Source organism: Temnothorax nylanderi, unplaced genomic scaffold (assembly GCF_030848795.1).
Source record: "Temnothorax nylanderi isolate EJ_2023f unplaced genomic scaffold, tnyl_v1.0 TNYL_tig0008_pilon, whole genome shotgun sequence".
NCBI lineage: Eukaryota > Metazoa > Arthropoda > Insecta > Hymenoptera > Formicidae > Temnothorax > Temnothorax nylanderi.
The window spans coordinates 2,668,071-2,686,025 of record NW_027249070.1 but is presented as its reverse complement, the minus strand read 5'-3'; the positions used below and the strand labels follow the sequence as shown (position 1 = coordinate 2,686,025).

At 46.1% G+C, this 17,955-nt stretch overlaps 2 protein-coding genes across 9 annotated transcripts; one reads left to right on the top strand and one right to left on the bottom strand.

Annotated features, from left to right (window-relative positions):
• Window positions 1–35: 35 nt before the first annotated feature.
• Window positions 36–12,741, top strand: LOC139785403 (uncharacterized). The gene is made up of 8 exons (XM_071724572.1): window positions 36–513; window positions 1,060–1,596; window positions 1,786–2,804; window positions 2,878–3,745; window positions 4,262–4,611; window positions 5,029–5,398; window positions 5,618–5,688; window positions 5,918–12,741. Exons 2-8 carry the CDS (start codon window positions 1,141–1,143, stop codon window positions 6,906–6,908), a joined length of 4,125 nt encoding a protein of 1,374 aa, XP_071580673.1. The 5' UTR covers window positions 36–513; window positions 1,060–1,140; the 3' UTR covers window positions 6,909–12,741.
• Window positions 12,713–17,924, bottom strand: LOC139785529 (juvenile hormone acid O-methyltransferase-like). 8 transcript variants are annotated; one of them, XM_071724714.1, is made up of 7 exons: window positions 16,810–17,924; window positions 16,507–16,717; window positions 14,571–14,802; window positions 14,292–14,463; window positions 13,589–13,721; window positions 13,347–13,485; window positions 12,713–13,232 (listed from the first exon to the last, which is right to left on the bottom strand). In XM_071724714.1, exons 3-7 carry the CDS (start codon window positions 14,719–14,721, stop codon window positions 13,057–13,059), a joined length of 771 nt encoding a protein of 256 aa, XP_071580815.1. In that variant the 5' UTR covers window positions 14,722–14,802; window positions 16,507–16,717; window positions 16,810–17,924; the 3' UTR covers window positions 12,713–13,056. The 8 variants fall into 8 exon arrangements, with proteins under 8 accessions (XP_071580815.1, XP_071580808.1, XP_071580812.1 ...); XM_071724707.1 differs by having other exon boundaries at window positions 16,839–17,924; XM_071724711.1 differs by having other exon boundaries at window positions 16,507–17,113; window positions 17,579–17,924.
• Between the last annotated feature and the right edge of the window lie 31 nt (window positions 17,925–17,955).

Sequence of the window (17,955 nt, the reverse complement as noted above, 5' to 3'; positions counted from 1 at the left end):
TTCCGGGACACTTCGTATTAGGAGGAGCTCAAGAAATCCGTTCTTTTTTAATTCATAGGACACTGTGAGAGACATTTATAACGGGCGTCAGCAAAATCTACGAGTGTTAGTGGCATTGTCAGAGAGAGCCGCCGATACCACACAGGGACACGCGTACATACGTACAGGTATATACAAAGGGAAGACAGGCGCAATACATGGAGTATATGCCACGAGCGCGCTCGTGTGGACCACGGGATGCTACAGGGGTGAAATTTAAAGGGAGGGGCTGCTCTCGCGAAAATGGCCGTTACGCACGGGGTAGATTGTCCGGGGGTGGACAAGTGACGGGTGGCTGATCGTCCGTGTCCTCCGCAGTCCGCACCGACCAATTGACCGAGTGCCTCGCGACGGATTGACACGGTTCACCCGATCGACAGCTATTATGCGGCGGTGGCCAAAAAGCGATCCCTGCTGCTCTGCTCTTCTTAAACCCCCACCGGACGCGCGACCTTCCATCCCTTCCGTCAAGAGGTAAGGTCGTCTCTGTTTTGTGCATCCTCCGAAACGCGTACGGATCACAGTTTTTAGAATGTGATTTAGAATCTCTCCCGTTCGAAGTGCGCGCACTGTCGTCACGCGAAATTATGTGCCTGTTTGTGCCGAGAATGTTATCTTGATATCTGCGAAAAAGAAAGTGGAACAGGGTAACTCTAGCCCTGGCAGGTGAAAGATACTGTTATAAAATTTTTTTACGTATCAGTTGTTGATATTAACAAATTATTGGTTGGATTCGCGGTTTTTTCGTAGTACGTACGAAGGTGGAGTATTTTTTTTTTTTTTACATATATTTATAACACAGTACGAGATATATAATTGCAAGTATCTTGTGCTGGAAAAATTCTTCACGAAGTATAATTTAATGATTTGAGATCAATTGTACATCGTGCGCACGATAATATTAGCAGAATGCTGACAAATATTTGTTAGTAGAGGCTTATCTGCCACACATGTATCAATGACATATTAATGACATACATTTAAAGTAATATTTCTGAGTAAAAATATTGTCTCTTACAGATTAGGCCCACGCTTCAGCAATGTATATCAAAAAAGCTAAATAGAAAAAGAGGAAGGGGAGAATAAGGAAAACCGAGGAAGATGCCTGGCTCTTATACTGGAGTTGTAATCCTCCTCTTGTTAGGGACTTCTGTGTCAGTGTCCGGTACTGCGGACGCTGCCAAGTCTCTGAGAGCGGCGAAGGCCAGGCTCAGATCGTCTTACGCATCGTGGCGGATAGTGGTATGTTTCACTCAGCCTCAGACCTCTTTCAAGGCAGACGTACAGAAAGTATGGGAGCAAGCGAGACTGGAATCTTTTCACGCGGACATGGATGTGTCATATATAGAAACAAGGACGACACCCGTGACGACGAATTCCTTGTTATACCCCTTGTCAATGTTAAACAAATTTTGTACAGACATCGAAGGCGGAAAGACAGTATTAAGCCTTATTATAGGGGGAGGATCGGCAGCCAGATTTCTTGTTACGGCTGCTGCCGCCTTGAATCTTCCAGCTCTGTGGTTACCGTTTACACACAGAGACTTTCTTCGCCAGGTATGTATGTATCTACGTTTACGAACTCGCATAGTCGCTCGTATAGTTAATTCTACAAAAAAGAAAAAGCTACATCTTTCCTTATTTACATGATAGCAATTGTCAAATTCGACGGCGCGTAGAACGATCCGATTACATAATTGTATGATGTTTTGCAATGCAAAAATGTGAATTATTTTTCGTTTACAGGGAAATCTCGGCCGGTTTGAGAACCGCATAGGTTCGAGCCCCAAAGAGGTCGGAGCAGCAGCCGCCGCCTTAATGCATCGGGCTAACTGGCATGCGTTCACCCTCCTCATCGATACTACTCTCCTGCCCGTCACTCATCTTCTACAAACGAATCCACCGACATTGACACCTCGCGCGATCATACACCTTCCGACGAATGACAGAACTTTGAGATTGAGGCTGAGGCGGGTAGCCGAAGAGAGCGGCAGCGGTGGAGTCGTGGTGATGGCCTGCGATTTGAGCAACGCCCGGAAGATCCTCGGTGCGGCCAACAAGTTTGAGATGCTCTCGGGCAGATTCTTGTGGCTCTGGCTGGATCTTAAGGCGGAGTTGCGACCAAACGAGCCCAACATCATCAGTTCGCACCTTCTTCACAGTTCGCGTGTCGCCGTTGCGGCCAACGAGAACACACCGTTGTTGGAGCGAACGACGAATCTCGCTTCGGACGACAAACCATTGCCGCCGCTGAATCCGCTGCCGAGCCTAGCCAACGACATACATCGGTTGCAAGAATATAGGTGGCGAGATGAGAAGATCGTGACCAAGCGGGAGGACAAGGGCTTCAATTTTGACGACGAGGAGGACGTCGTGAGACTCGCGAGTGACAGGGAGCTCAATTCCAAGAGTTTTATGCCGATCGGGATGCTTGCGCTCAGGCCGGCCGGTATCAGGATCATGGATGGCGACACCATACTGTCCAGAATACTGAGAGAGACCTCGCAAGCATTAGACGAGACCTTCCTGGAAACAAAGACGATGTTGAGTCGTATGCGCGATCTGCAGCTCAGAGAGCACTTCGTACCGGAATGCTTCCCGGAACGTAATGCTAAATTCATGACGAGCGACGCGAGGGAGAACGTATCCGCGACCTTGACGAGTAAACTGAGGAAATCCATGGGACAAATCTCTAAGGACAAGGCAGAGTTTCAGTTGTTGAATTTGCAAGCCGTCAGGTTTCCCGGGAATAAGACTCAATTGAGGTTCGACTCGATCTTAAGATATTCATATCTATTGCTAAAAGGTGGAGTAATCGATGTAATCAATGTTTAACAGGTGGACCAAGGTCGGCACTATCAAGGGAGGCAGGGAAGTCCGTTTGGATACCATAATCTGGCCGGGCGGCGGCATCATGCCGGCGTACCTCGAGCAGGGCGGCGAGAAGATCGGGATGCCGATTTATAGCATCGTGACCGCGCTGGCGTCGCCGTTCACCATGATCACACATCTGCAAGAGGGCTTCTGTCTGCGCGGTCTCACTTGTCGACAGGGTAATACCGTGGTGTGCTGCTACGGCCTGAGTATAGACCTGCTAACTGTGGTCGCGCGCGAGCTCGGTTTTCGTTTTAATCTGTACCTGGTGGAGGACGGGCTATTTGGGAAACGGAACAGCCGGAACGGCACGTGGAACGGCGTGATGGGCGAGCTGGTGTCCGGCCGAGCGCAGATGTCGTTCGCGGCCTTGAGCGTGTCCACCCATCGTGCCGAAGTGGTGGACTTCACCACGCCGTACTACTTCAGCGGCGTGAGCTTAGTCACGGCGCCGCAGCTACGTTCCGAGATACCGCTGCTCGCGTTTCTGTTCCCGTTCAGCACAGAGCTGTGGATTGCCGTGTTCACGTCGCTAAACTTCACCGCGATCGCCGTCGCGCTCTACGAATGGTTCAGCCCGTTCGGCCTGAATCCCTGGGGCAGGCAGCGCAGCAAGAACTTCTCCATCGCCTCCGCGCTGTGGGTGATGTGGGGCCTTCTGTGCGGCCACCTCGTGGCCTTCAAGGCGCCAAAGTCTTGGCCTAACAAGTTCCTTATCAACATTTGGGGCGGCTTCTCCGTCATCTTCGTGGCCTCGTACACGGCAAACATAGCCGCCCTTATCGCCGGTCTCTTTTTTCATTCATCAGTGAGCAATTACCATGATAAAAGCGTGAGTATCTCGGCTCTTTATAAATACGCGATTGTTTACAAACGAGTTTATGTAAGAAAAAATAAAAGACAAAAACTGAAAGCTTCGCGATATATTAAGGGCCATTCTACAATACGCCGCAAACGATGGCAACTGCTAGTTGAAAAGTGTTATTTCCATGTTGCGTTTGTCAATTGCGGTTGTCAAAAGAGAGTTGGCGAACTTTTAACTTTTTTGGCGACAGTAACTGGCAATCGACAATCAGAAATAATACTTTTCAACTGGCAGTTGCCATCGTTTGCGACGTATTGTAGAACCGGCTTAACAGACAACACGCATGTCTCAAATCGGGACGTATAACGTCTTGAAGACGTCCCTTATGTCTCAATTTGAGACACTGTTCACTGGGATTATTATTTAATATGTTTATGGACAAAACAATTTTGAACAGAGTTTAAATGCGAAAGAAAATATTTATTTTGTTCCTATCTAATTTTCGGGCATGGATTTAAGACTTTTGAATGCATTATATTACAGCTGTTGGCACAAAGAGTTGGTGCACCGAGAGCTTCCGCGGCCGAGTATTACGTGCAAAGAGCGAATCCGCAATTATGGTCCCACATGGCTCGATATTCCTTGTCGGACGTCGCCGAGGGCGTGGAAAAATTGAGAAACGGCAGCCTAGACATTCTGATCGCGGACACGCCGATTCTGGATTATTATCGGGCGACCGACGACGGTTGCCGCTTGCAGAAGATCGGTGATACCATCAACGAGGACACTTACGCAATCGCGCTTACGAGAGGACACCCCCTGAAGGAGAGCATATCGAAAATTATAGCAAATTTCACGAGTAACGGGCTGCTCGACATTCTGCAGGAAAAATGGTGAGCGATGCGCAAAAATAAGTGCAAAAATTGGATAATCGATATCGGTTCGCGTGCGGACTTTCTTTTTATTTGCGTGATAACGGGAGCGTGATAATTACGTTAGACGAAAATACATTAAGTGATAAATAAAGTCCGACGCGCAGAATATGTGAACTGTTCGAGAAAAATATAAGCATAAGTGTGTTATTTATTTTATTAAAAATTCATCATCTCATATAAAATCAATTTATTTGGACAATTACATGTCTTAAACGTTTATTAAATACATTAAATATGTATAAAATGAATATTATGTCTATTAGTTCTGTATACTTTATACATTTTTATATAACAATGAGATCATCAATATAGTTAGGAAAAAAAAGTATTAAAATCAGTGAGGTAAATACTTTATATAAAGCGAGCTAATTCCAGGTATGGCGAATTACCTTGTCTGAGCGATCGACCAGGGATAGGCGCAATAGATGCCGAGCCAGGTGGTCAACCCAGGCCGCTAGGAGTCGCGTCCGTGGCCGGGGTTTTTTGCCTGCTCGGGATGGGTGTGGTGCTCGGTATCATAATACTCATGGGAGAACATCTCTTCTACAAGTACACGCTGCCGCGATTGCGACGCAGACCCGAGGATTCCATCTGGCGCAGCCGTAACGTCATGTTCTTCTCGCAGAAGTTGTACAGGTTTATCAACTGCGTGGAGCTGGTCTCGCCGCATCATGCCGCCCGCGAATTGGTGCACACGGTGCGACAGGGCCAGATCGCGTCGCTCTTTCAGAAGAGTGTCAAACGAGTGCGTGTCTTCGATTTCCTAAATGGCCCACAAGTTCGCGAACGAAATCTTGATAGAAGCATTTTAAAATAAATACCGAACAGCTTCGAAACATATAATAATATAATATAGATTGTTTAAAAATAGAAATTTGTGTCTACTTGAAAATTCATATTTGCGAACTTATGGACAGTACGCTCACTTTGATTTCTAAATATCTACAACGTTTCCATGTTCCAGAAGGAACATGAACAACGTCGCAGACGTAAGAGCAAAGCACAGTTCTTCGAGATGATTCAAGAAATCCGAAGGTAAGGGAATGCAATATTCAAGTTTATTAAACGAAATAATTTTTTCCTGTGCCGATAAACTATTATTACCAAAATATGACAAACAGATGTCAAAATAAAAAATTTGATAATTATTTATTATCAAAAAACCCAATATTTTTTTCATAATCAATCACATCAAAATAATAGGAAAGAGTATCAGAAACTAGTGCAAGCAAAACTACTAAATATTCAATTATCTCTCTTTCAGAGTACAACAAGAAGAGAAGATCGAGACAGTACCCGAGGAGCCTGATGCCACCAAGACGGTGAAAAAGGACGAGAAGCTCGGAAAAGGTAGAGAGAGGAGTCGCAGCAAGAGCCCGCTGATGCCTCGAAGCCCTAAGCGATCGGAGAAAAGCAGGAGTTCAACGAATCTGTCGGCGTCTCGCCTCGGATTGTCGCCGGTGAGTCTCGACGCGCCGATGAAGCCGCGCGAGTTCACGCTCAGCAGCACCAATTTGCGCGCGAGGAGCCCGCTGGAGACGGTAGGCCGTAGATTGAGCCATGGGGACGGCGGGTCGCCGCCGCCGCATCTCGGCTCCTTCGGCGGCAGTGCCAATCTGCGGCCGTTAGCACCTACCAGGAGCGACTCGACCGGCGGTGGCACGCCGACCGTTCGTCGTGATTCCGCCGCCGGGGGTGGTGGCGTGCCGACGCCGAGATACTCTCGCAGCCCGGCCAAGCGAGGCCAGTCCTTCCCGGTGTTCGCCACTCTGAGACCGCCGCACTCGGCCGGCTACCAGGTGTCCAGAAGCCCACTGTTGTCGCCGAACAGCGAGCTCACGTCCGCCATCGGGAGGAAACTGTCGCGCGAGTGGGGCTCCGGGACTATCGACCTCACCAGGTCGTCGGAGGCTATAGGCAGCGGTAGTGGCGGCGGGGGTGGTGGTGGTGGTGGTGGTAGTCGTGGTTCAACGTATACCTTGAATCAGGAAATGACGCTTTCCTTGAGCCGTTCCCCGGGCGAGGAGAAAGCCCAAGAGGAAGCGTTGCTGCCGATCAAGAAGCCCATACGGCGCGCCAGGAGTCACGAGAATCGCGACAACAGTAAGCTGATGGCGGACCTGCCGTCGCCGAGATTGACCCAGCCGGTGGTGGGCGGCCAGTGTGTCAGCGAGCGAACCAAGAAGCAGCTGGACTCCGAGCTGAAGGCCATCTTAACTGCCAGGGCCCACCATCGCGACCTGCATCCCCCTTGATAGGAGACCGCCCCGTATTAAGGGAGAGTTCTTGAAAGCAGCTCGGCTTTTTGGAGGATCGCTAAGCCTTTGAGGGGCTTTGATTGATTTTAAGCAATATCAGATTTATAGGTCAATTTGTAGAGGAATCCGACAGTTTATCAGAGAAATTAAGAACTAGCCAGAGGCACACGGCGTTGCGAGTAAAACGGGAAGAATTTTCTGCTGTTGGAGTGGGGGGAGGGGGGTGAGATGAGGTAAAGAGGACGGAGAAAGATCTCTTTGATTGTTCATACGTTGTTACGTACATTAATAATATAGGATAAACAAAAGTGCTATAAACTCTAGTAGTGATGTCTTAAATAGGTAGCGAGACACATACTAAGATATTTTCTTGTTGACATTTTAACTCTACATTAACCGGCAGCCTGGGTGAGTCTCTCTCGATTGCTATGGTATCAGATACTGTACGCTGCAGCGTTTCTCAACTCCGATCCTCGACGATTCGAGATCACGCTCTTAGCACGTAGTGGATAGAGCTCTCTCTTTCAAAATTTATCGGTTCTCAAACTTAGTTTCACGCAAAAAAAAAACGGCGTTTCACCAGGTCAAAGTCTGTCCAAGTTTATCGAGCGGGTCTCCATCCGCAACCGTTCGCACCATACCGACTCCTAGCGATGGCGATCAATTAGCTGCACACCCAGCGCACGAATACAACGAACACGCGATGATTTATGGACGCAGCATCGGACATTTATCCCCATTTATCTCCGTTTATCTCCGTTTCTTTCTCGCGGTGGCGATGGAGAGGCGGGGTGTGGCGTTTCGCTCGCGAATAAAAACTCGGACAGGCCGCGCGTTCTAGAATAATCGTCCCTTCGGGGAGTGTAAATATCTCGAGATATACAGACTGTCATTCCTTCGATCCCTCGTCTGTACGAATACTGTAAATACTCGGCGGAATACTCTTATTCCGGTATTACCTTTTCGCCATTAGGCAAGGCGTAACGCGTAGCGAAAGTTGAGAAACGCTGGTCTACCGAACCTCGTCGAATTGGACTGCATATTATACTGCCACTTTAATAATTTCTGTGACTGCGGAAGGAGAGAGACTCGCTCGATGGACTCTCGGCGTAGAATGACCACTTACTGCGAGATAATATGCATTAAATCTTATTAATTATCGCGCCAGGAGGGTATAGGATTGGAAGCCGACGGAATTCGAAACCCGAAGTCCCGTTAAACGCAATTCGTAATCGCGGGTTATTCGATACCGGAGATTCGGGCCCGGGGCAAGAAGAGGGCCGGGAGTGAACACCTGAAACAGAAAAATCTTCTTTTTCGCAGTCACGTCGCGAGGATCCCACGCGACCTAGCAAATTGTCTCCTGAAGCAGTGCCAAACGTCAGTATTAACTTCGCGATTGACCGTTTGCTTTCATCCGGCACGCGAGAATGTGTAGAATGTATATTTTAGCTAGATAAGCGCCGCGGGGTCCGGTATTACGACGACGACGACCTTGTTCGTTCGTTCGCTCGCCGCGCGACTCGGTGAACCCCCGACCCCGCTTCGCGGCCGGCGAGTTTACCGATTCCTTCCGACGGATTTTACTAGACTGATAGGCGAAATTTCATTCAGGAATTGTAAATGAAACATTATCGGAATTGAATAATTGTTACTGATCGATGTGCATGTCTCCCATCTTCGTCTATCGAATTCTTTCGATTCACTTGATGAAAATAAGGGGGGGGCGAAACTCACGTCTAGTTCTCATTACTATTCAACTTTAGACAAGTAGAACGTGGATGTGCGCGGGACTAAAAAAAAGACAAAAAAAAACAAGAGGAGGAGGACGAGATTCGAATTAATTAACTTTAAAGAGAACGGGAAGATTCGTATGAGCGAGGCCTTAGAGGAGTAGTCGTATCCGCCCAAAAAAAAAAAAGATACTTTACTTAAAAACTAGTACTGTACTGTACTCGAATATTTCACTACGTTATATTGTACGATAGAGTATTAATAGACATTTAGTTTCATAGTTCTCCTCGGTAGTACGCTATTGTATTCAGAAGAACTTAAACTAAATTCCTCGTCGAGTCCTTAGCGGGTAGTATCTCTCTCCGTGTGTGAGTGTATACGTGCGACTATATTTTTTCCCACCGGGAAACGCGGCGGCGAGGTCGCCGACGGTCGGCGCGGACGAGCCGCCGCCGTCGCCGCGGAGACGGGCGGACTAACACTTTTTTCCCGGTAGAATTAGAGCGTCATTGTCCTCTCGTTAAGTAGGTCGTGGCTGGTAGTTCCCCGAGGGTGTTTCCCTCGGAGTGCCACGTGCGTCAGCGCGACGCGCGACGTCGCGTCGCGACGAGGCGCATCGCGCCGGAGCCGCGCGTACGAAATCGATGAAAGTGTCCTGAATGATTGCACCCCTCACGAGGGGGTCGCCGCATCCCAGCGGGTACCGCGCTCAGCGTATAGTACTCGCCGCGCGTTTTTACGAGCGCGCTAAACGATTCCGCCGATAACACTGCACGCACATACGCACGCACGTAAAAAGAGAAAAAAGACGGCAACACACGTCCGCGTCTCGCCTACGTTTTACAAAGGACACGTGGTGTCCTAGCATCACAGAACGCACCGCTCAGCTCGCCCGCTTCTCTCATCGATCCTCCGAAACCCGCTCACCTCCGTCACACCGTGATCGCCAGGGGTAGCTTGCCTGGAAGCTGGGAGCTAAGAGACGGACCTTCTCACGGAAATTAAAAAAAAAAAAGAAAACAACGCGTTCACGGCAGACTACTGTAGGCGTAATCTGTGCTGCAATTAATTCAGGAAGTGATCAAAATACAAACATATAGGGGGCCAGTTTAGAGTCACCCGCGCCTAAAGAAATCAAAGATAGACTTATTAAAATTAATTTATATAAGCTGTAATTCTCTCCTCGTATAACGTGTGTGGGTTCTGCCGGTAATTTGGTTCAGTAGGGTCTCTCTCTCCACCACCTTCTAACTCTCTTCCGTTCTACGTCTTCCGTTGCTCCGTTCTCTCGGGAGGGGAAAACAGACGTCCCGGGGAAAAATCCCTCGAGGTTCCCTTGTACATAACGCGTCTTCTACTAGGTCTTCTATCCCTGAAGGAACACTATTGCACTGAATTAAAGGTCGAGCCCCCCTACTTCTTTGTGCGCCAACAAGAGCCTGTTAGAGACGTCACACGCACGCGGAAAGATAAGAGCAAAATGCACTTATCTCGTTGTCGTGTTATCGTCGTCTTCGCGAGAGCGACCTCCTTCCGTAACGTAATTCCGCGCGTTCGCAACTCTGTCGCGACAACGACGAATGCCGTTTGGAATTTGCATCTCTGGATGTGATAGCAACGATAGTAACACTCTCAAAGAGAGAAAAAGAGAGAGAGAGAGAGAGAGAGAGAGAGAGAGAGAGAGAGAGAAAGAGAGGGAAAGAGATGTGCACGAACGATATGCAGAATCTCCAAATAATTTTCGCGAAACCGTCGCTCTAAATAAATATTGGTATCTGTGCTCTCTCGTTCGATAACTTATCAAATATTCTTCGAATGTTTACCATCAAAAGTATTCTTCGAGTTGATCTCATTGCAATATAGCTATACTTATTATTATATATATATATATATATATATATATATATATATTCATGTATATATATGTATCTGGAATTGCCGGCCTACACACAAGCGAAGATAATACCACATTTTCCACTACGCCTTTTTCTCCGTGATACTTCAGTTTCCGATATTCGACGTGCGATATTCGAGATCGCGTGGAGTGCACTCGCTCTTCTCTTTCCACTGTCTCTCCGCGCATCTCGTTCTCGACGACGATGCGAGGGAGGAACACACGGGTACGGCCCGAATGCATTATCTACGCGAAGGAAAAATCGCGAGATCATCGTAAGTGAACGTAATAGAGTAATAGACGACGAGAGAGGACAGGAGAAAAAGAAAAACCACAAAAAAAAAGAAAGAAAAACTCGCGGAAAAGACGAGGAGCAAGCGAACACACCAATTTAGAACAAAGGAGAGTCCGTAGGTTTCGAGAAACGCGTATTCACGGCGGATTGAGTTATCGGATCACGCACGATTGGATTCACCTCATTATCATTATCGCGAGATGATTAATGGCATCATATTAATTCACTCACTAACGGGCAATAAGATTATTCTACAAAGCACTGCCATAATTTGAACTGTTGTTACGTTGATTTTTTGAAATCCTGCCAAGTAATACCACTATTTGATATCGTCGAACGAACGGGTCCTATCCTGCTAAGTGATGAATTAATATGCAAATGTCCCGCATGTGCTGCTGTCCGGTGTCGGCTCCGCATTGTCTGTCTCCGTCAAGCGAATATCGCTCTATATTCGCCGAGTAATTTGCTTACACTCTCTTTCGGTTATCCCTTTAACACAATTTTCGATAGCTGACGCAATTTTCTTATCTTCTGTTTTCGCAGATAGCCAGATCTGTTGGAAACACACTTCGCTAAGTGTTTGCTATAAATTTTGTCGGCAGAATGCCAGCGGAAATGTAACAGAATCTGCTAATGGAATTTAGTGGCGAATTGCCAGCAGAGACTTGCTATTTCGTAACCATTTAAATGATGCATTCCATTTAAATGGTATATTATTCCATTTAAATAATGCATTCCATTTAAATGATATATTATTCCATTTAAATGATGCATTCTATTTAAATGATATATTCCTTTCTAAAAAAAGGCATGTTAATCCATTTAAATAATACATTCCATTTAAATGTTTACGAAATAACATTCTGCTCGGTTGCTGTCAAATTATATCGGCAGGCTCCGCGGCTGAGATTGTCAATCTGTCTAATATTCGAATCAGCTAGCGAAAACTGCTAACATTTTACTTGGACCGATAAAAGTAAATTATTATGCTACAAAGTTAAATCGTTTTCGTGCTCTTTAACGTGTCAACGCACAATCGCGACGAGAAATTTTAAGAAATCTTTCGTAGATGAGAGCAATTACACCGTCAGTTACAGGTTTCCCTTCCAACATGCTACGTCTTGATTTGTCACTTGGTAAGGAAGGATCGGCTATAACGTAATGTAACGCGTTAGACTTTACGGAATAATTAATCGTAAGAGATTAACATAGCATGTGGCTCTTCCGTTCGTATAACTTGCAAAACAAATGGGTTACCGTGGCGTGTACCTCGTTTCTCGACGCTGCACATTATTAAATGCGAACACGTGAAATGACGATTTAATCCTCGAACAGTCGTGCCGGCTCGTTCTTAACTCATTATTCATTACTACTCCTTCCTCTTTGTGCATTTAATAACTGATATTACAGCTTTACGCACGAAACAAAGTTGACAAAAACGACGGAAAATGACCGTTCTTAAATATTGATGCGAATATCAAGATCGTGATAAAGCGTTTATCTTGAAACGCGACACGGGACACATATTTGCGATATTTTCCGTCGTGTTTGTGTTATTGACTATAATGTTACATGAAATATGAAAGATATGATAAGATCACGTGGTCCGCGATAACGTTGCTCGAGGATTAAATCGCCAAGATTTTATGCGTAGAGAAGACGGTCTGGATCACGCGACCGGCTTCTCCCGACGATTGGCGACCGATAGCTCGGCGTCGTAGCACACAAACGTGATGAACGAAGGAATAGACGCCACGAGGATCCCTTCCAACCGCGGTGACTTGTTGGCGTACGACATTAGGATAGGTTCCTCGTAACCTACCTCGTCTCTCTTGTTACGCCTACTGCTACACTGTTATTGTTGATGAAAACTCCATATTAATAAGAAATAAATATATTATCTCAAAGCGTAGTTATAATACATATGTGTATACACACCTCATCCTCTTATTTTCGTTAAATAACAAATCGAACGTATTAAGAGTACGCATTAGATCATTAGAGAGTGAAAGATGAAAGTGTGCTGTCAACATCCCCGATTTTCCTCTGAATTTAATAACATTCGAGTTTTCTCTTATCTCTTATCTCTAATCCGTCATGCGACGAAAGATATATATACTTTATAACCACTAATCGCTTCGATAATGAGATCTCTATAACTTAGATAATCTATACATAACTATTTATCACAATATTACACATATACATAATTATTATCTACTTTATAATACTTGCTTTTGTGCGTACACTACCAGTATTTTGTACAGGTCCACCGCCAGCTCCTCATGATCGCGCGTATATTTTCTCTTCGTATATTCGCATACAAACTCGTTCTTGAAGTTCTCCGCTCGGTCGGGTGGCATCTCGCGCAAAAATGAAAAGGCAGATATAATAGTGGCTGTTGGAACGAAAAAGAAATAATCAAGCGTGGACTTGCATACGCTTCAACGAAGGAATATAAAATTTACGTCGCGCAGGTTTGATTCTCGCACGCGTCTTTAAGCGTACTCACGTAGAAAAGCTTTCGGCTTCTTGTCGACGAAGCTCATCTCCCGGTTACTGCAGTGTCGAATCCTAAAACCGATGCTCCTAAGCAACTCCTTCAGCTCCATGTGAGGCTTCTCCGAATGTGGAAACGGCACGGTGTACTTCTTCACATCCCACGTGAACGCAAGGCATAACGATTAGCAACGACTCTCGCAGCAGGGGAACGTTGTAAAAAAAATAAGAAACCAGTTAAACAGCGATACTCACGTATAAATACGATGCAAAGCACTTGTTCTCTGCCATGCTTTCAAGAATCTTAAACATGTCGTGAGACGATACCCATAGCATGAGGAAGGTGCCGCCGGGTCGAAGCATTTTGTAAATGTTCTCCAACCCTCGTCTGTTAGGGGAGATAAACGTGATTATTTCTTGAGGCCTGCATCTACTGAAATATTATCAAACAATGATACAAGCGTCAACGCGACACCATTTCGCCGTTGAAGATCGAACCGAAACGATGTCGCCTTCGAGAAGCGTTTCGTCGCGTCGCAATAGCGTCTAGGAAAATATCATTTACTGCAAATCTCCAAGTATGTTATTTTTACAGTCATAAGCGTCTAAAAATGACACGTTTACTGAAGCTCTTTTTACACGTTTCTTACATAATTATGTCATTTATGTTTATTTCTACCAATACAGATTAACTTTGATCTCGGTTTAACTTACTTTTCATCTTTTTCCAGTTCTTAGAATTAGAAAAGGATAAAAAGTAAGTTAAACCGAGATCAAAGTTCATCTATACGTTGGTAGAAATGGAAATTAATCGTATTAAATTGAAAGTTGATACGCGTTCAATCGTGTTAAATGATTTAAAACGGCAAGAAAGAAGGGCTTCGGCTAAAATAACACCCTTGGATCTGTAGTATTGGAGGAGCCTTTCTTGCGGGACGAAAAGTCAGATTTTGTTTACCGGACGTCGTTGCAGAAATGCAAAACGGGGAATGAGAACACGTGGTCGAACTCGGCGACGTACTTCTCGGGCAGGTCTCTCGTCTGAATGTCCAACGTCTCGAACTCGAGCACCCCGTCGACACCGTGGATCCTGTTCGCGTACTCGACCATGCTCTCGGAAACGTCCGTACCTTTTGTGTACAATCGAATCATCACGCTAATTGAGATTGAGATCAAGATGACAATTAACGGGTTTCTTTATTCGGGGCCTCTGCGGGGCCTGGTCGCCCTCTCTCACCTATCATCACCGCGTCTCGATTAAGAACCGGCAGGAGAACCTTCCTCGTTGTCTCCCCGGTACCGGAACCGACGTTCGCGCATCTCCCGGACGTGTCCTTCAGCTCGCACTCGAACTCCTGGGCGAAATACGTTACGTTCTGTCTCTGCATACCTATTGTCAGACGAGGCGTATGCGGATGGAATCACCGTATCGGTACCAGATCGCAAAATGTCGCCCTAATCCTCTAGACCTGTAAATAGAGTGTGGAATAAATTCCGGGAAACGGATTAGGGAAAACTGGGGAAAACACGGGACGTACGGATGAGGATTTGGAGGAAATTTCGCGAGACGTACGATGCTGTGGTTGAAAAGTTAAATACTGCGTCTATCGTGATCGGTTTCCTTATCCGGACATCTGACGATGAACAGAGAGAGTGGGGAACAGTACAGAAGCCGTGCGAAAGTTATATATTTTTACGGAGACGAGAATGCGTGAAATGTAACCCTGTGACGCAATTCGTTGGTAGCCGATGAGGTAATTGAGGTATAAGAACAAAAAATTGTGCGAGGCATAAAGTCGTAAAGAATAAGTTCTTTAGTCCACGCGCGTACTCTGTACAGACTTGAACTTTCTTTTTAGGAATAGTGAAATTACACAGACGAACTGCGTGGAATCTGTTGGGCTAAAAATGTGCAAATAAATCGCGAAAGAGTCGTCTGATCAGAAATTTAATGTTGTGGCGAGGAAAAGCAATTAATATTCTGCCTTCAGCGGGGTTTTTTTAATTTAATGCATAATGGCTGAGAGTTTCGGCATGAAGAGAGATCTCAAGGATATTTTTTTTTATTTTCACAGAAAAGAGGTTTATTCTGATTTAATATCATTATTTTATGGCAAAAAAAGATGTGTGTGTGTGTGTGTGTGTGTGTGTGTATGCGCGCGCGCGCGCGTGTGTATCACCACCTGAACTGTTTTACTGACTATAATTATCACATCTAAAAGCAATCTCAAATAAAATGTCTCAAAGATGAAACATTTTGATTCTAAAACAGTCTTGAAAATATTATAAATACATAAAACTTTTCGAAGACGTCATAATTCAGGACGTCTTCCTGACAATCGAGATAATTCCATATGACATTTTCAAAATTTTAGGACGACTTTCGAGCCGTCGTAAAATGTTCTCCGGGTATCGATCTCGACCGAGTGAGGGCGGCACGCGTCGGAATTCGCTCCAAGATTTTCCAAGAATCGTCGATTCACAGTTTTCGTCTCTCTCAAAGATCGCGCACAGTTATCGTCAATCAAATTCGCCTCGGTATCTGTTCGAGCGTGAGCGAAGCGGAGATGATAATCCCGGGAAGACGCAATTTAAGACAACGTAATCCGGAGATGACACGACAATGTTTTTATCTCTCTAACGCCGTGCGCGCGACGCCGTCGTTCTCCCACATTCTGTCCGTCGGCGTCGGTCACGACGAACACCCCGCAACCCGCAACACCCGCACGATGAGATTGACGAGATGACGAGTGTCCTCTTTTTACGAATATAATTGTTCCTTCGAGGGGACGCGGTATCGCGCTCGTGTTCCCCCTTCCCTCCTCTCTCTCCCGTCTTTCTCGCGGACATCTGTTTGATGTTTGATCTGTCTTCACGGATGCTCGTGATGCTCGTGATCGAAGAGTCGCGAATAACTCGTCCGTCGTCCTGCCGACGGACGAACCGTCGAACGGTCAATTAAATCCGCGTTGCCGTAGCCCGTAACCGTGCGGGATGCGGAACAGCTGACTCGACGCTCGGAGTACCGTTCGCTCGATTACGCGCGAAATATCGCGGCAAAGCGAAATTTGCAAGTCATTCGAGTCATCTATACGGTCACGATTGCTGTTTCACGGTAATTCACGGTCGGTCCGCCCCCGTCCCTCCGCGCGGAATCCCTCCCTCGTTTGTACCTGGGCTGGGATAAAGAGGACGAATGCACCGTCGTCGTCGTCGTCGTTCCTGTGAAATCGAGGAGAGGAATCCCCGGCATCTGTTGCAGCAAAAAGAATTGCAGCGGAGAATTCCTTTAAGGCTGAAACATATTTCGCATCTCGAACTCCATTGTGCTCGCCGTCCGTCGCATCGTGCTGCAATACGCGAGGGTACGATCTAAAAGCGTTTCTAAAATGAAATGCATTTTTATAGGAAAAGAGCGAGGGAAATGTACGATTTTCTTGTACGATCTTTAGAGAGTGCAGCGTCGTAAAACGTACGGCCGAGAAATGGAAGATTTTCTACTTGCCGCGTGTCGTCGTCGCGTCGCGTCGTGCCGACGGACACGTCGACCCGACGGGAGATACGAATCGCTCTCAATGTCCATTTCTACCAATGTAGACCGACTTTAATCTCGGTTTAACTTTTTATCTTTTTCTAATTCTTAAAAACTAGAGAAGGATAAAAAGAATGAGTTAAATCGAGAGTAAACTTACTTTTTATCTTTTTCGAGTTCTCCAAACTAGAAAAGGATAGAAAGTAAGTTGAGGCGAGAATAAACTCATCTTTTCCCAATTCTTCAAACTAGAAAAGGATAAAAAATAAGTTTACTCCAGTTTTACTCTCGATTCAACTTACTTTTTATCATGTTTTTTAATTCTTCAAACTAGAAAAGGATAAAAAGTAAGTTGAATCGGGAGTAAACTTACTTTTTATCTTGGTTTCTAATTTCTAAAACTAGAAAAAGATAAAAAGTAAGTTGAATCGAGATTAAAGTTAGTCTGGCATTGGTAGAAATGGACATAAGAATCTCAAAAACGAAAGACAATGGGGGGTCTGTCTTCCCGAAGAAAATCCTGATTCCCAAATTTTCACTGGAACAGTCCCGACAATCGGGACCCCAACGTAGAATTAAGGGGTGCTTTCCACTTAGTGGCACAAGTCAACACAAGTGTCGTTCTGTTTTGTTACTCATTGAAAGACAGAGATTGCCAAGAAAGATAGAACGAGATGTGTTGACTGGTGTCACTAATTCTAAATGGAAAGCACCCAAGGTTTCGTTTAGCGACGGGAAAATCTCAGGGGGCATATCCGCGCGCGTTCGTTCTCACGTCCCCGAAACGATATTCCGTGGCGAGATCTCGATTTCGCGGAATCGGTGAAATCGGTCGCCCGACATTCGCTCGCCGGGGAACAACCGACGGCGACGGCGACGGCGACGGCTCGGGGAACACCACAATCTCTGAATTGAGGGCCGCGTCCTCCACGCGCCGTCGGGCGTATTTATTACCGAGTCACCGTCAGGGCCGCGCTGGACTATTAGCCGAGCGGAGCCAGCCCGGCGCGGCGTGTTTGGCCGATGCCGATATCAGCGGCGCGGACAAAGGTACACCGGCGTATCTACGGTACAAATCGTGACGAAGCGA